The sequence below is a fragment of the Pleurodeles waltl genome, chromosome 1_2 (genome assembly GCF_031143425.1).
Source record: "Pleurodeles waltl isolate 20211129_DDA chromosome 1_2, aPleWal1.hap1.20221129, whole genome shotgun sequence".
Lineage (NCBI taxonomy): Eukaryota > Metazoa > Chordata > Amphibia > Caudata > Salamandridae > Pleurodeles > Pleurodeles waltl.
In genome coordinates this window covers 84,913,310-84,925,413 of record NC_090437.1, presented here as the reverse complement: position 1 = coordinate 84,925,413, position 12,104 = coordinate 84,913,310, and the positions used below count along the sequence as shown (strand labels likewise).

General features: G+C 40.3%; 1 protein-coding gene across 1 annotated transcript in view; it reads left to right on the top strand.

Moving 5' to 3' along the window:
- DGKQ (diacylglycerol kinase theta) overlaps positions 1 to 12,104 on the top strand; it is an 848,589-nt gene that overhangs the window by 202,843 nt on the left and 633,642 nt on the right. Inside the window, exon 2 of the mRNA XM_069236577.1 lies at positions 3,972 to 4,051. Coding sequence (XP_069092678.1) covers positions 3,972 to 4,051 — 80 coding nt within the window. The remainder of the gene's footprint in view (positions 1 to 3,971; positions 4,052 to 12,104) is intronic.

The following is a 12,104-nucleotide window of genomic DNA, read 5'->3' as shown; positions in this document are numbered from 1 at the left end:
ATCTCCCTGCATCTCCCTCTGCCCATTATCTCCACTGGTTCGCTGTCCCTTCATTGTGATTGTGACATCACATTTCTTATCAGAAAATCAATTTCCTATGTTTGCTATCTTACACACTGCTTCAGTCTCACTGATGCCAGGGTACACAACTCTTTTCACACATGTACTTGCAGATGGGCTGACATACTCTATAGGAATTTGTTGCACATTCTTTTGTGGTATTTGCCTTTGATACGCCAACCACTTGGTGTATCCAGGGCCATTTTTTGTCCTTGCTGGACCGACGACTTTGTGAAATTAGACAAATTAAACCAGGGTGAAGGCTTGAAATAACACAACAGACCCATTTGGAATGACGTTATAGAAACATGCTAAGTTTTTGCGATTTAGTTTTGGTAGACTTATGCACATGCACACCCACCTTTTTTATTTCTCTTAGCTCCACTGTAGGATCTGTAGTTTTTCTTCCAGCACGTTAATTATGTTTAGGAGTATTATATGTAAGTACATGGATCACTATAACTCGGAGTCTGGTTAATTGGCTCCTGATGTAACCTAAACGTTCTTCACTATCATAATGGAAGCTGTAGTCAGGACCTTTGGCAGATCTCTACTCCATCTGTTTGCATTAAAGTGTATTTGTTCTTCGTCTTTCTGGCAAGAGGTCGAATGATTTAAATGGGGTAGATGCAATGAGAAGATAAGGGTCTTGAGTTTTTCTAAGAAAGTTTGAAGTGATGATGCTAAACTGAGGTGAAGGGAGGCTATTCCAAAAAGGAGCATACAAAAGAGTAAACAACTTGTTTTTCCTTCTTCACTTTTGATACTTCTTTGATAATTTGGTTGGTGCTGCTCAAGGTACAGCATAGGAGGTGAAGCAGAGATTTCTGCCAGTGTGGTAGTGTATGTGTATAACACTAGAGATGTTGCATAAGGATTTAATTTTGGTACGTGTTGGTATTGGGGGGACATGGGAGATTCTGGATGTACTGTGATGAAACTTTTGTTCTCCATTGCTTAGTCAGGATGCTTAGTGAAAGTTAGTCTTGACTGTGGACTCTGAGGCCTGTGGGAAGGGTATTGCCCCAGGTAATGTGGAAAGGATGATAACGTAGGTCATGGGTAGAATGGGTGCATGAGAAAGGGTCTTAACATGCAAAGGAGTCTGAGTTGGTAGCAGACATGGTGGACTTTATTTTTAATGATATCTTTAAAGCAAAGGCCTGGGTCACTTCAAATCCAAAGACAACTGACAGGCACAGAAAGCGAGGAGATGAAGCCACCTTGTTGCATCCAGTTAGCATCTCACAGTTTGAGATGAATTTTCCCATTATTCTTGATTATTAATATCATTTTTGAGCTACAAATAGGTGGGAGCAATCTAGGCTGAAAGTAATGTGGGCAATAGTTTGCTGTTGTTTGTCAGCTTCATAAGGCTTCTTGAAATAGAGTAGTACATCATCCTCATTGGAGAAGCATGATATTTTAATCAGTTGGAAATATCTCTGTGGACTCCTTCTAGAGACTGTATATACGAGGGGCTAGGATGGAATCACATTACCCCTTATTTGACTTTGCAGGATTTTGATGACTCCATAGAACATATTGTCTTTTTACAAGAATGAGTTGAACTATTTCAGTACAGTGTCAAACATACTCAGGTGTGGAAAGATTTTGAGTAGTGCATGATTGTAAACAGTGCATAAAGTCACTGAGAGATCGAGGGTGAACACAAGCCATAAATCCACTTTATTATTTACAGATTATTGTCCATGGCTTGAAGAGTTGTGGTCTGGATAGTGCATACAATTAGGTGACAAACAACATTTGCAGTGTTGCTTGAAGTGCAATTTTATATTAGACGTGAGAGCGAACAAAAAGAAAGCAATGCAATTCCAAGTGCTGGACGAACGCAGGCCAGTGATAGAAGAGGAGGTATATGGAAAAGTGGGAAATGAAAGACTGGAGAAGATTGGGAAAAATCATGGGCATTTAGGTACCCCTGGTCCCAATGCTCTTCATAGGATGGAGTAATTTTTGAGTGGCTGTTCAATCTACTATAACATAAATCAGCAAGTTGGCCCAAAACAAGCAGGGTATTTAGGTACCTAAAATTACCTGAGGCATATATAGAGAATGCAACTATTAAATAATATAGAGGATCCAGATATGAACTACGTCTATGTACGATAATTGACACAGCACAAAGCTGAATAAGCTGTCAACATCCTGCTGAAGGCTTGAAGTTGTACAGCCAGAACTATGATATCATGGTTTATAATGGGAAATGAATGAAGCTCTGGAGAGTGTAGTCCAATTATATATAAACAGAAAGATGGAGAGACATTCAACTAAAGGATTGTTCAACATACAGTAGTACTAACCCCCCCCCAAGTCTTTTGAATGTCTTTACAGTATAAATGAGGGGTTTGCTTGGTTTACTCATTCTTAATTGTTTTTTTAAATGTATTAGATGTGTCACTTAAATGTTGTTCATATTAGTTGTGCTAAATAAGGATGAATTTGTAAACCAAACAATAGATTTCTGGGCAATTAATGTTAATGGTCGGTTATCAATATGTTTATTGAGTCTGTCTGCTATAACAGTCATACTTATTCTGGTGTCCTCGTTAATGAAGTCTGATAAGGGGGACCTATTTGAGGCATTTTGTTTGTGAGTAAATAGACAGACATCCTCCATTAAATATGTCCATACACTACTGCCTTGCTGTTTTTTTGTTATTGTTATGTTTCTCCTCAATTTCCCTTTCACCCTCTTATGTATCCAATCTGACAGCCTGGAATTGATTTATTATGTAGAGTTTGTTGTAAATGTAGTTTTTTAAGTAGTTACATATATAACTAGTGTGTAGCTGAGTGAGACTGGCATTTCATAACTGGTAACCCTATAAGGATTTCAGCAGCATCTACTTTGGAGTCAGTAACTTCCACTCTTGTAAAACAGATATTGAAGTGTGAGGTCCCACCTTGTATGGAGGTGGAAGCTGGAGATAGTGTTAGTGAAGTTGGTGAGGAACTTGGGTACTGGAGGTTGGATGAGGCAACATCAGTAAAGGAAGTGGGGAACAAGAGGGTTGCAAATGATTGTGACATTACTCATACAAGGCTGTGTATAAAAGGACATTTGATAAATGGGAGGTAGAATAGAAAAGGGACACATAGCGGCACAAAGGGGATGACATGGAGAGTGGGATATTGCTTGTGTTTGTTGGACCAAGGATGTTTACTTCTGTGATGTCTAGTTGGAGAAGGGTGGTGAAATGATGGCCATATCAGTGACTCCCTTGCCACACCTAATTGGACAGTTGAGAAAATTCAAATAACTTGTGGTATACACTGGAGTACATGGAGAAAAATTACTTTAATGACCTACATACATGTAAACACATCCAGCATATACAATGTGTTGTCATTTGTAATCTAGCCAGCTGGATCCAGACCAACACCCGCCATAGTCAACAAACAGCCATGTTGGCTAGCCCCAAGACTTATTTGGGCTGTGTTATTTTCAGAACTAGACAATAACATTAAACAGAATTGATGTCAAAATAATGCATTGCTTTTCTCCAAGTTATTGATGCAGTGTAAATTACCTTGGTACATATATGTCCTTGAAAAACATTAAATATGATAATTTGTGGATTCCGCCGAATTCCCACCCAAATAAGAGGCTTTCTGAAACGGTCACTGTGCTCAGCAGGCGCCTGCATGACTGGAAATCTTAGCAGCAGGATTACCGACAGAAACTCATTTTCCCTCTTTGCTTGGAGGAGCCGCTTTGTTTATAAAATTGTGCTTATGAAAATTGAAAATGAAATGTAGCTGTTTCTGTTTTTTGACAGTCACCTTTGGAATGCATGTGATGCAGTAATGTTCTTCCATCTGAAAAGCATGTCTGTAAAGACATGTTTCTACACTGACTAATATATTGTCAATTTTCTTTTTCCCAGTTTGCAACTTCATGTCTCATGAAAAGTGTCGGAAGCATGTGAAGATCTTGTGCGCATGCCTGGCTCCCAGCGCAGTGCGGGTGAGTCAACTGATTGATTTGGTGATTTTTAGAGTCCTCTCTTAAATAAAATAATTTGGTAAAACTCACATCATAATCAGTGAATTTCATCAGTTATAGTTAACTGAAATAAGTGTAACTCGTGCCCCACCATGCTCAGTTTTTAACCAATGACTTAATTTCAGTATGATATCCGTGATGGTATTAATGAAGTCATAGAACATGCCTTGAGTGATGTAATATGTAAGATCATAAGCAGTATATGTAATACGTGTGTGCATTTGTGTGTGTATGTATATATATATATATATATATATATCAATTATACTGTGGCAGTCACCACTGTGTAGGTATAGTTAATATAGTTACAACCAAGTTTCAATAGGAAGAATATATTTTGTTTTGCTTATAACTTTGACGCTGTTTGACGAATCTTAACAAAACTTTCCTAACCAAAAAAAAGTTTCATCCATCTCAGCTAGTTTTCTTGGTCCCCTACTAGGAACTTTCTGAAAAGTTTTGGGGTGATTGATTAAGTAGGGGACAAAGAAAACGGGGGTTCCCTTAATTCAGTTCCCCCATACATTTTATGTAGGTATTTTGGAACAGTGCTTGCAGACAAAATGGCTGAATGGATTTCCACCGAATTAGGCAAAAGCTACCTCTTTAACCAGAAGGTGTGCTTTCTTTGATTTAATGTAAATCGGTTCAATTTTCTTTTTTTAAATTAAGATTCGAAACTTGTTGATACTTTAGCCATCGGGTAGGTCAAACCTGGCTGAGGCCAACATCTACAAAAATGTTTGACAGACATTTTTTAGGGCTCGAGGGCTCAGTCCCTGTGTCATTGAAGGAAAAAAGAAAAATACATAGGCGGACAAGAAATAGATACCCTGTCCACTGGGTCCTTGAGGGAAAAGGATGGCAGCTTCAGCTTCCCATCTGCACCCAGTGCCGGCTGGGGAGCTGTCGGGCCATATGAGCCAACATTTCACAAAGTTGTTGAGTGCTGTGAGTGGTACCGGGGCACCCAAATAAAAAATGTACAAAAGAAATTAGACCGGCACAACTATGAAATGTGTGGCGCCGCCGCTCATTTCATATTTACCGCTCCTACTGGCAAGCACCCCAAAATGTCCTGCATGGGGTTTTATATGTATTTTTTGTTCCTTATGGTACCTGTAAAAAGTGAAGTTAGCATAGTTAGATATAGTAATAAAATCTTTCTTTAAATTAAATAAAAAAATTGGAATTCACTGGTTAGGTATGGCAATTATATCATACTTTACATTAAAAAACTCAGAAATTCACTGAAAACAACAGAGGCACCCATACCCAAAAAATAATCTGCGCTGCAAGGCCACAAAACCAGCTTAGATGGAGTGGGGTCCCTGTGCTTCCCTTAGCAAATTAATAGAAATAAATAAAGGAAGGCTGTAGATGCTCCGCGGGGCCAGGAAACCCACAATAGTCGCCACTTCAGTATATTTATTTTTCACTGCACTTGTCAGGAGTTCCAATGATGTCCTGCGTGGAATTTGTTTTTAAATATTTTAATTATAGTGGTGGCTTAAAGGGGAGCAGGGGCCCCGGAGAGCTTACTATCATTTTCAAAGCACTCCAAGCTGGAACGGTATGCTCTTGAGCTGAACTGTGGGGATTCCTTGTGGTTGGTCATTTCACTGCATTTTGCCTAAAGAGTGTTCAAAAAAGACTCTGCTCTCACCCAAGGGCATGAACATATAGGGTATGTTGTATCTCATTCATACATAACATACGGGCTAGGTGAGCCCCAGAGGCCTTTACATGAGGCCTTCCTCATAAACAGCAGCACATGTGCTCCTTAGTAGCACTTGCGATTCTGTTGTCGGAACTCGCTCCAGGTTTTATTGAGAAATTAGAAATAAAATACCACTGTACCAAAATGGTGCAATAGACATGGACACGACTTTAACTGAGCCCATGGCATGATTTCAGCAAACAATAAGAAAAAATGATGATCTGTTGGACAAAAAGACACATAAAGAAATGATTCTGCAATACACAGCATTACATTTTGAGGAAACATCTAAAATTTGGTTAAATCAATACTGCTAAAAATCCCACTAAGAAACTTTTCTCTGTGGTTAATGTTCTCACCTGCACCCAAATTCCACGGATAATGAAATATCGAATTCCTTCTTGTGACAACTTAGGGGACCTCTTCCAGTTTAAGGTAGATGCCATTTACCAAGAATTCCCTTCATGTCGCTCTCTGATCCTTTAGCAAGGAAAACTGCTAGTCCAGCCATTACGAAATGTGCTCATCTCATGCATCAGCAAGTGCAGAATCTTATTCTCAGTACGAAATCTGGGCCGCCTCCTGATCTTTGCCCCCTAGAATGCCTCAACTTGTGCTGACTAGGGGCTTAAAACAATTTACAGCTGTCTATAATAATATAATTGATTTATGATTTTTTTCTAGTGCCTGAAATGGGGCCACAGTAATTTCCTTGATTAAAAAAATATCTATTAGTCCTCAAGATGTAAAAAGGTACTGCCCTATATCTTTGCTGCCCATGCCTGATAACATTTTCGAAAAAGCGTTCAACTGTGAATTTATGACTTTTCTGGATAATAACAATTTCTTTGATTTATCACAATCTGGCCCCAGAAGCGGTCTCAGCACGGAATAACCTATGACTGCTGCCTCAGGCGACATTAGAATGTTGACAGTGTCGGCGCGGCTGCTCTTATTTTGTTGGATCTCTCAGTGACATTTGACACAGAAGAATTCTATTCTCATGACCCGCTTAGCCCAGATGGAGGTCAAAGACCAGTCTCTTGTACTCTTGAGCTCTTTTTTGACTAAAAGGTCTTAAACTGTTGCCATAATAAGTTCCATGAGGGTCATGATTAAGCCCCACATTATTTTAGCTTTTTGTATCTCCTCCTGCTTGTCTGATTAGATCATTTGGTCTCTCGTTTCTGTCATGCACAGATGACACATAGATAATAATATCTCTTTCTGATAATGTAAAAGTAGTAGCTAACGATTTTCACACAATTGCATGCGAGAAATGAGGGTCTATTTGAAAATAACTCTCTTAAAAGTAATGCATGCAAGACAGAAGTACTCCTTTTTGGTACAGGGCAATCCATCGGGCCTTTGACATGGTGGTCTAGCAAATTTGGTGTCCTTCCAGTTCGTTTTAAAGCAGATAAAAACATGGATGTTGTGTTTGATGACACTGTTACCTTTGCCACTCAGATCAGTCATGTCACGTCATCATGCTTCAATGTCATTAGAATGCTAAAGAAAATGTTCCCTTTTGTTCCCACTCCACTGCACAAATCTGTGGTTTTAGCTCTGATCTCTCCACGAATTGACTATTGGAATGCTCATTGAACATTTAACCAGCAGTCTACCGACAAGCTCCAGACAGTACAGAATGTGCCAGACCGATTTATCCTTGACATTCCCAAATATCAGTCTGTATCACAGGAACTGATCGAGCTCCACTGGCTTTCAGTCAGGAAACTGTGTTTATTTAAGTCATTGTCTTATACCATATTGGCCCAGGGCTCAAGAGTTCAAAATTTTAGTGATATACCCCAAGTGAACCATTTGTTCTGCTAACAGTAAGAATATTGTGGTGCCTAGAATTATGTGTTACTGCTGGGGCTGCAGATCCTTTTCCTTTGCCTCTACTAAATTCTGGAATTCTTTGCCTTTTTATTAAATCTTTAGGTTGTCATAATCAATTCAGAGTGTATTGAACACATGGCTACGTATGGCTTTGTCTTTCCTTTTGAGTCTCCTACGTTGTTAGGATTCCTATGTGATGTGTGGCCACTTAGTGCCAAGACACCCTGGGGTATTAATGCGCTTTATAAATTATTTTCATGTATAAAATCCGAAAATGCAAGTTGTTTATTTTGTTTCTGGGGTACAATTGAACATGTGATTGTCTCAGTTCCTCACTTCTACATAGCATTTATTTCGTTATTGCCACTGCTCTGTTGTTGAATGATGAAAGAATTTAGATAATAGCGTAAGTTGCAGTACATTAACGCAATGAAGGAGCAAGAACGTATTAAGCCTAATAAGCTGGCTGTGCCATGGATCCGTGCTAGTCTTTATCTCTACCTTTTCTCACCTTCATTTTTCAAAATATCATTGTATTCTTGCAATGCTGTTGAACATGTGCATTTCTACTACCACCACTGAGGTATACTTTTATAAGATCCACAATTGTAGTTTTATTTCTCCATTGCCATTTGAGCTTATTTCATTATTCTAATATGTGTGCCATGAGCAGCCAAGAACCCCATGTCCTGTGCGACGCAGGGAGCACATCCATACTTCTTATTGTTTAGCATATTGCATTTTGCAACCAAGGCTAAACGGGCCTTTTATCACACCAGGCATTTCTCAGATGGGCTTGAGACCCTGAAAGCCGTTTTTTAGGTCAGGTGCGCCTGCGCTCTGACATGTTGTAATCTATCTGTGGACTATTAACTAGGCCCACCGCATGCCCATCACTATTACTCGTTCATGAGCTTGCCTTTCAAAAACCCTTTATTATCATGGATAAATGCTTTACTTTGGTCTGACCTTGGGGCGATTTTGTCACCACCTTGGCCATCGACCCTGTTACATGGATAATTGCACGTTTACTGATACTTTTGACTGCAAGCGAACTTCTTTTTCCTTTTGTGTCTCTCCTTTGCGCTCACGGCAGCCGTGGCGCTTTGAATTGGCTCGCTTATGTCAACTGTTTTACTTTTCATTTACAGTTTATGTGGCAAGAAAAGTCCAGTTAGGATTTTACAGCGCCAATAACTCTAACTCGAGCAAACGCTAGACCCATTCCATTTCAAATGCTTGTTAATGTACTCCGGGTGCCTCTGTCACTTTCCCTAGCTCCCCGAAGTTAATTGCAGCAGGCACAGGGAGGCTGACAGTGAGAGTGGAATCGGGAGGAAAAACGAAAGTGATCAGGGAGAGAGGCGAAAGAGAGACTGCATGAATGGAAAAAGAGGGATTGCTCAAGGAGATAAAAGGAGTGAAGCTGGTAAGGGCATTTTTGCCAGGGCTGCTTTGGTTCCCTAGTCCGGACCTGCTTGTACTTTTTGTTTTATCAGTGCAAAGGCTAACACACTACAAATTGAAGGTAACCACATGGCAGCAATGTGGACATACTGCTCGTGGCACATCCACTTAACAGTGATTCTTCCAGAAGCAGGAGATTTACTACTCCTTTGAAAAAAAAATAGTACTACACTTGCCCACTGCCTGCAGAGACTCAAGTGTTGTATTTATAATTATTTCTATTCCCCTTGGGTTTAATTATTGATGTCATATGTGACTACAGTGTCATTTGATGCATGTGGTTTATTGTTAACCTGACTGGAGAACAAATCAGCTGCCACAGTGGCTGCAAATGCACATGGTATGCAGGGGGGAATCGCTTCTGATGAGAGAGCTGAATCTGTCACCTGCTAGTCCTTGTTTGGCTCTTTCCTGTGGGCCTACCCAATTGACATTTGAGTGAAGTGACCAGAAAGTCTGAGACAAAGTCTCTTCATGCTGCATCAGAAGGTGAAAGACAACTGTTTCTAGTCATGCAGTTTGTTACGCAGTGGTCACTGTCATTGTGCAAACTTCCCTCATACAGAACATGTACAGCTGCTATGCAGGTGTCCCTTACCTAGAATGAACAAGGGTAAAACATGGTCAGCAGGTTTGCAAGACATCATGCAAAGCAGGTAGTGCAAACCAAGTCGTCCTATCTCATACATGACACTTTCAACAGGGCTGGCGGTTTGACTGTTGTAGTTGGACTCTTGCTCTAGGCAAGACTGCTGGTTTAGGGATGACAGTACTTTTGTTTGTAGAAGACTAGGCCAATCCTACAACAAGTCATAACTGTCGGCCCAATACTCACAGCTCACAAACAGTACTTCACCAAAAACCTAAACAGTAAAAGGTGATTTATTACAGCCTTTACGCATATACTCAAGAGTGCAACATCTCAGGGGAGTTGTGGTTAAACAGAGATTACCCCTTTCTCACATGAGCAACGTGTCTCATGTCACACACAGCCAATGAAGGAGATGCAGTAAAGTTTTCAATAGGTTTTATTAACAAGACTGTAATCTTCTGTAAATTGCATGGCTGCAATGATTAGGATAATGATAGACACAAGAAACAGATTGGTAAAAACGAGAGTCATACATACAAAGACCCCCACCATCTTGCAATAACATGAGATGTAAAGCAGGTGTGAAATAAACCCAATGCCCTAGTATGATGAACCTAATCTCTAACCTAAAGAGAGCTAGGTGTGTTAAACCTAATCTGCCAGTACCATGTCCATGAGAAGAGCCCAACCCTCGTTACCTTGGAATGAGGTCTCTAGATCAGACTCTGTGGGGACATGAAGACTGGGTCTGCATCAAGGCGACTTGTAGCATAGATAGCATTGATGGAATCTGGTAGGAATCTCTCTGATAATCATGTCTGTATGAGATTTATTTATACATCTCTTGTAGGACTCCTGATGCAGGTATGTTCCCAAACAATAGATAAGATGGCATGCTTGGGGTGGCAATTATGTAAACAATTCCCTGAAAAGGTACATTATGTTACTGCCTCACGAAAGTGGGAAATTACATGATGTGAATACCTACGTATGTCATTTATCTTTGCCACCAATAGTGACGTCTTTACAGAGTGGCTCTGATAACGTAAAACTAAAACCTCTTCCTAACTATAAGCATGATAGCCATCTTGGAAGAAATAATTAAATAAATGTGCTAAAACAGAGTAAGCTAAGTAGGTTAAAAGTTACTAGGTGACAGGGGCACAGACCTGCACACCAAAAGCTAAGCTAAATTCCTGATTCCCATTAGAACTAAATAGGATCCACTACAACTCCAGTACTTAGGATGCTGTGACCCAAGTATTGGACTAGATATTGCTCGGCACCTTTTCCACAAGTTGAGAGCTGGGAAACAGTGTTCCGTCTGCTGTTGAATTGTTACAGTTAACTTGAGCGCTGTTGACAGGAGCTTGCAGCCTTTAGTGACTGGGAGAAGTGTGCTACGTGAGGTTGCCTCATTCCAAGAAGGATAGATGTAGCCTGCCACATGGTGCAGAGTTGAGGACAGGTGAAATGTTGCAATTTCATGGATGCTGCTAACGGGGTCCATGTTCCATGAGCCATGGTTGATGGTTTTGAGTTGCAGCACAGCCAGGATGTTGGAGTGCATTGCTCTGAAAGGAAGTATCAGACTACAGAACCCAGTGTACTGCTTGGCTGGCTGTGGTTGTATGGACCATCATGAGCACAGGTAATGAATTTGGGGAGTCTGTTGACTGCTTGGCGGCTAGTGCAGGCACAGATGGCTGATATGTTTACTGTTGCTTTTGTACAGTGGGTCAGTGTACCTGATGTGTACCTGTGCTTCGGGAAGGGTTACAGATGACAAAGGTGTACTGGCCTCTGGGGTGGATGGAGTTTGGTGCTTCGTACTTCTGTGGCGCAGGACTAGTAGCACCATTAGCAGGCATGCATTGGAAATGTTTCCTTGCTTCCTTAAGCGTGACTCCCTTCTTGTCTTGGTTTCTGTGCTCAGGACTTGTCAGCAGTACGAAATAATCTTACTTTGGTCTCCTGAGTCTTTGAACGGGGACCTCCTGATAGCTAGAAGTGCATATTTGAGAGATTAAGGGCAGAGTTATTAGGGAGGTATGTTGGTTAAAATAGACTTTGAATGAGTGACTATTTTTTGGTGTGCACACCAACATTTCCAGTAGTATTTGAAACTTCTTATCTTTTGAGCAATGTGATGGAGATATGTATTTTAAAATGTTCCTTTATACTGTAATATTTTAAAGCTTCTTCATAGAGGCCTTAAGCTCTCTGTATCTGTGTTTGAAACTTATGCATTTAGAACCAATGTGGTAGGTCGCATCTACTTAAAGAATACACCGTTTGACCCAAAACCATTTAAATTCATTTTGATGAAATAACTCTAGAATGCCACGTAAAATTTATTAAAAAGATATCCCTCTTACGTATGTATG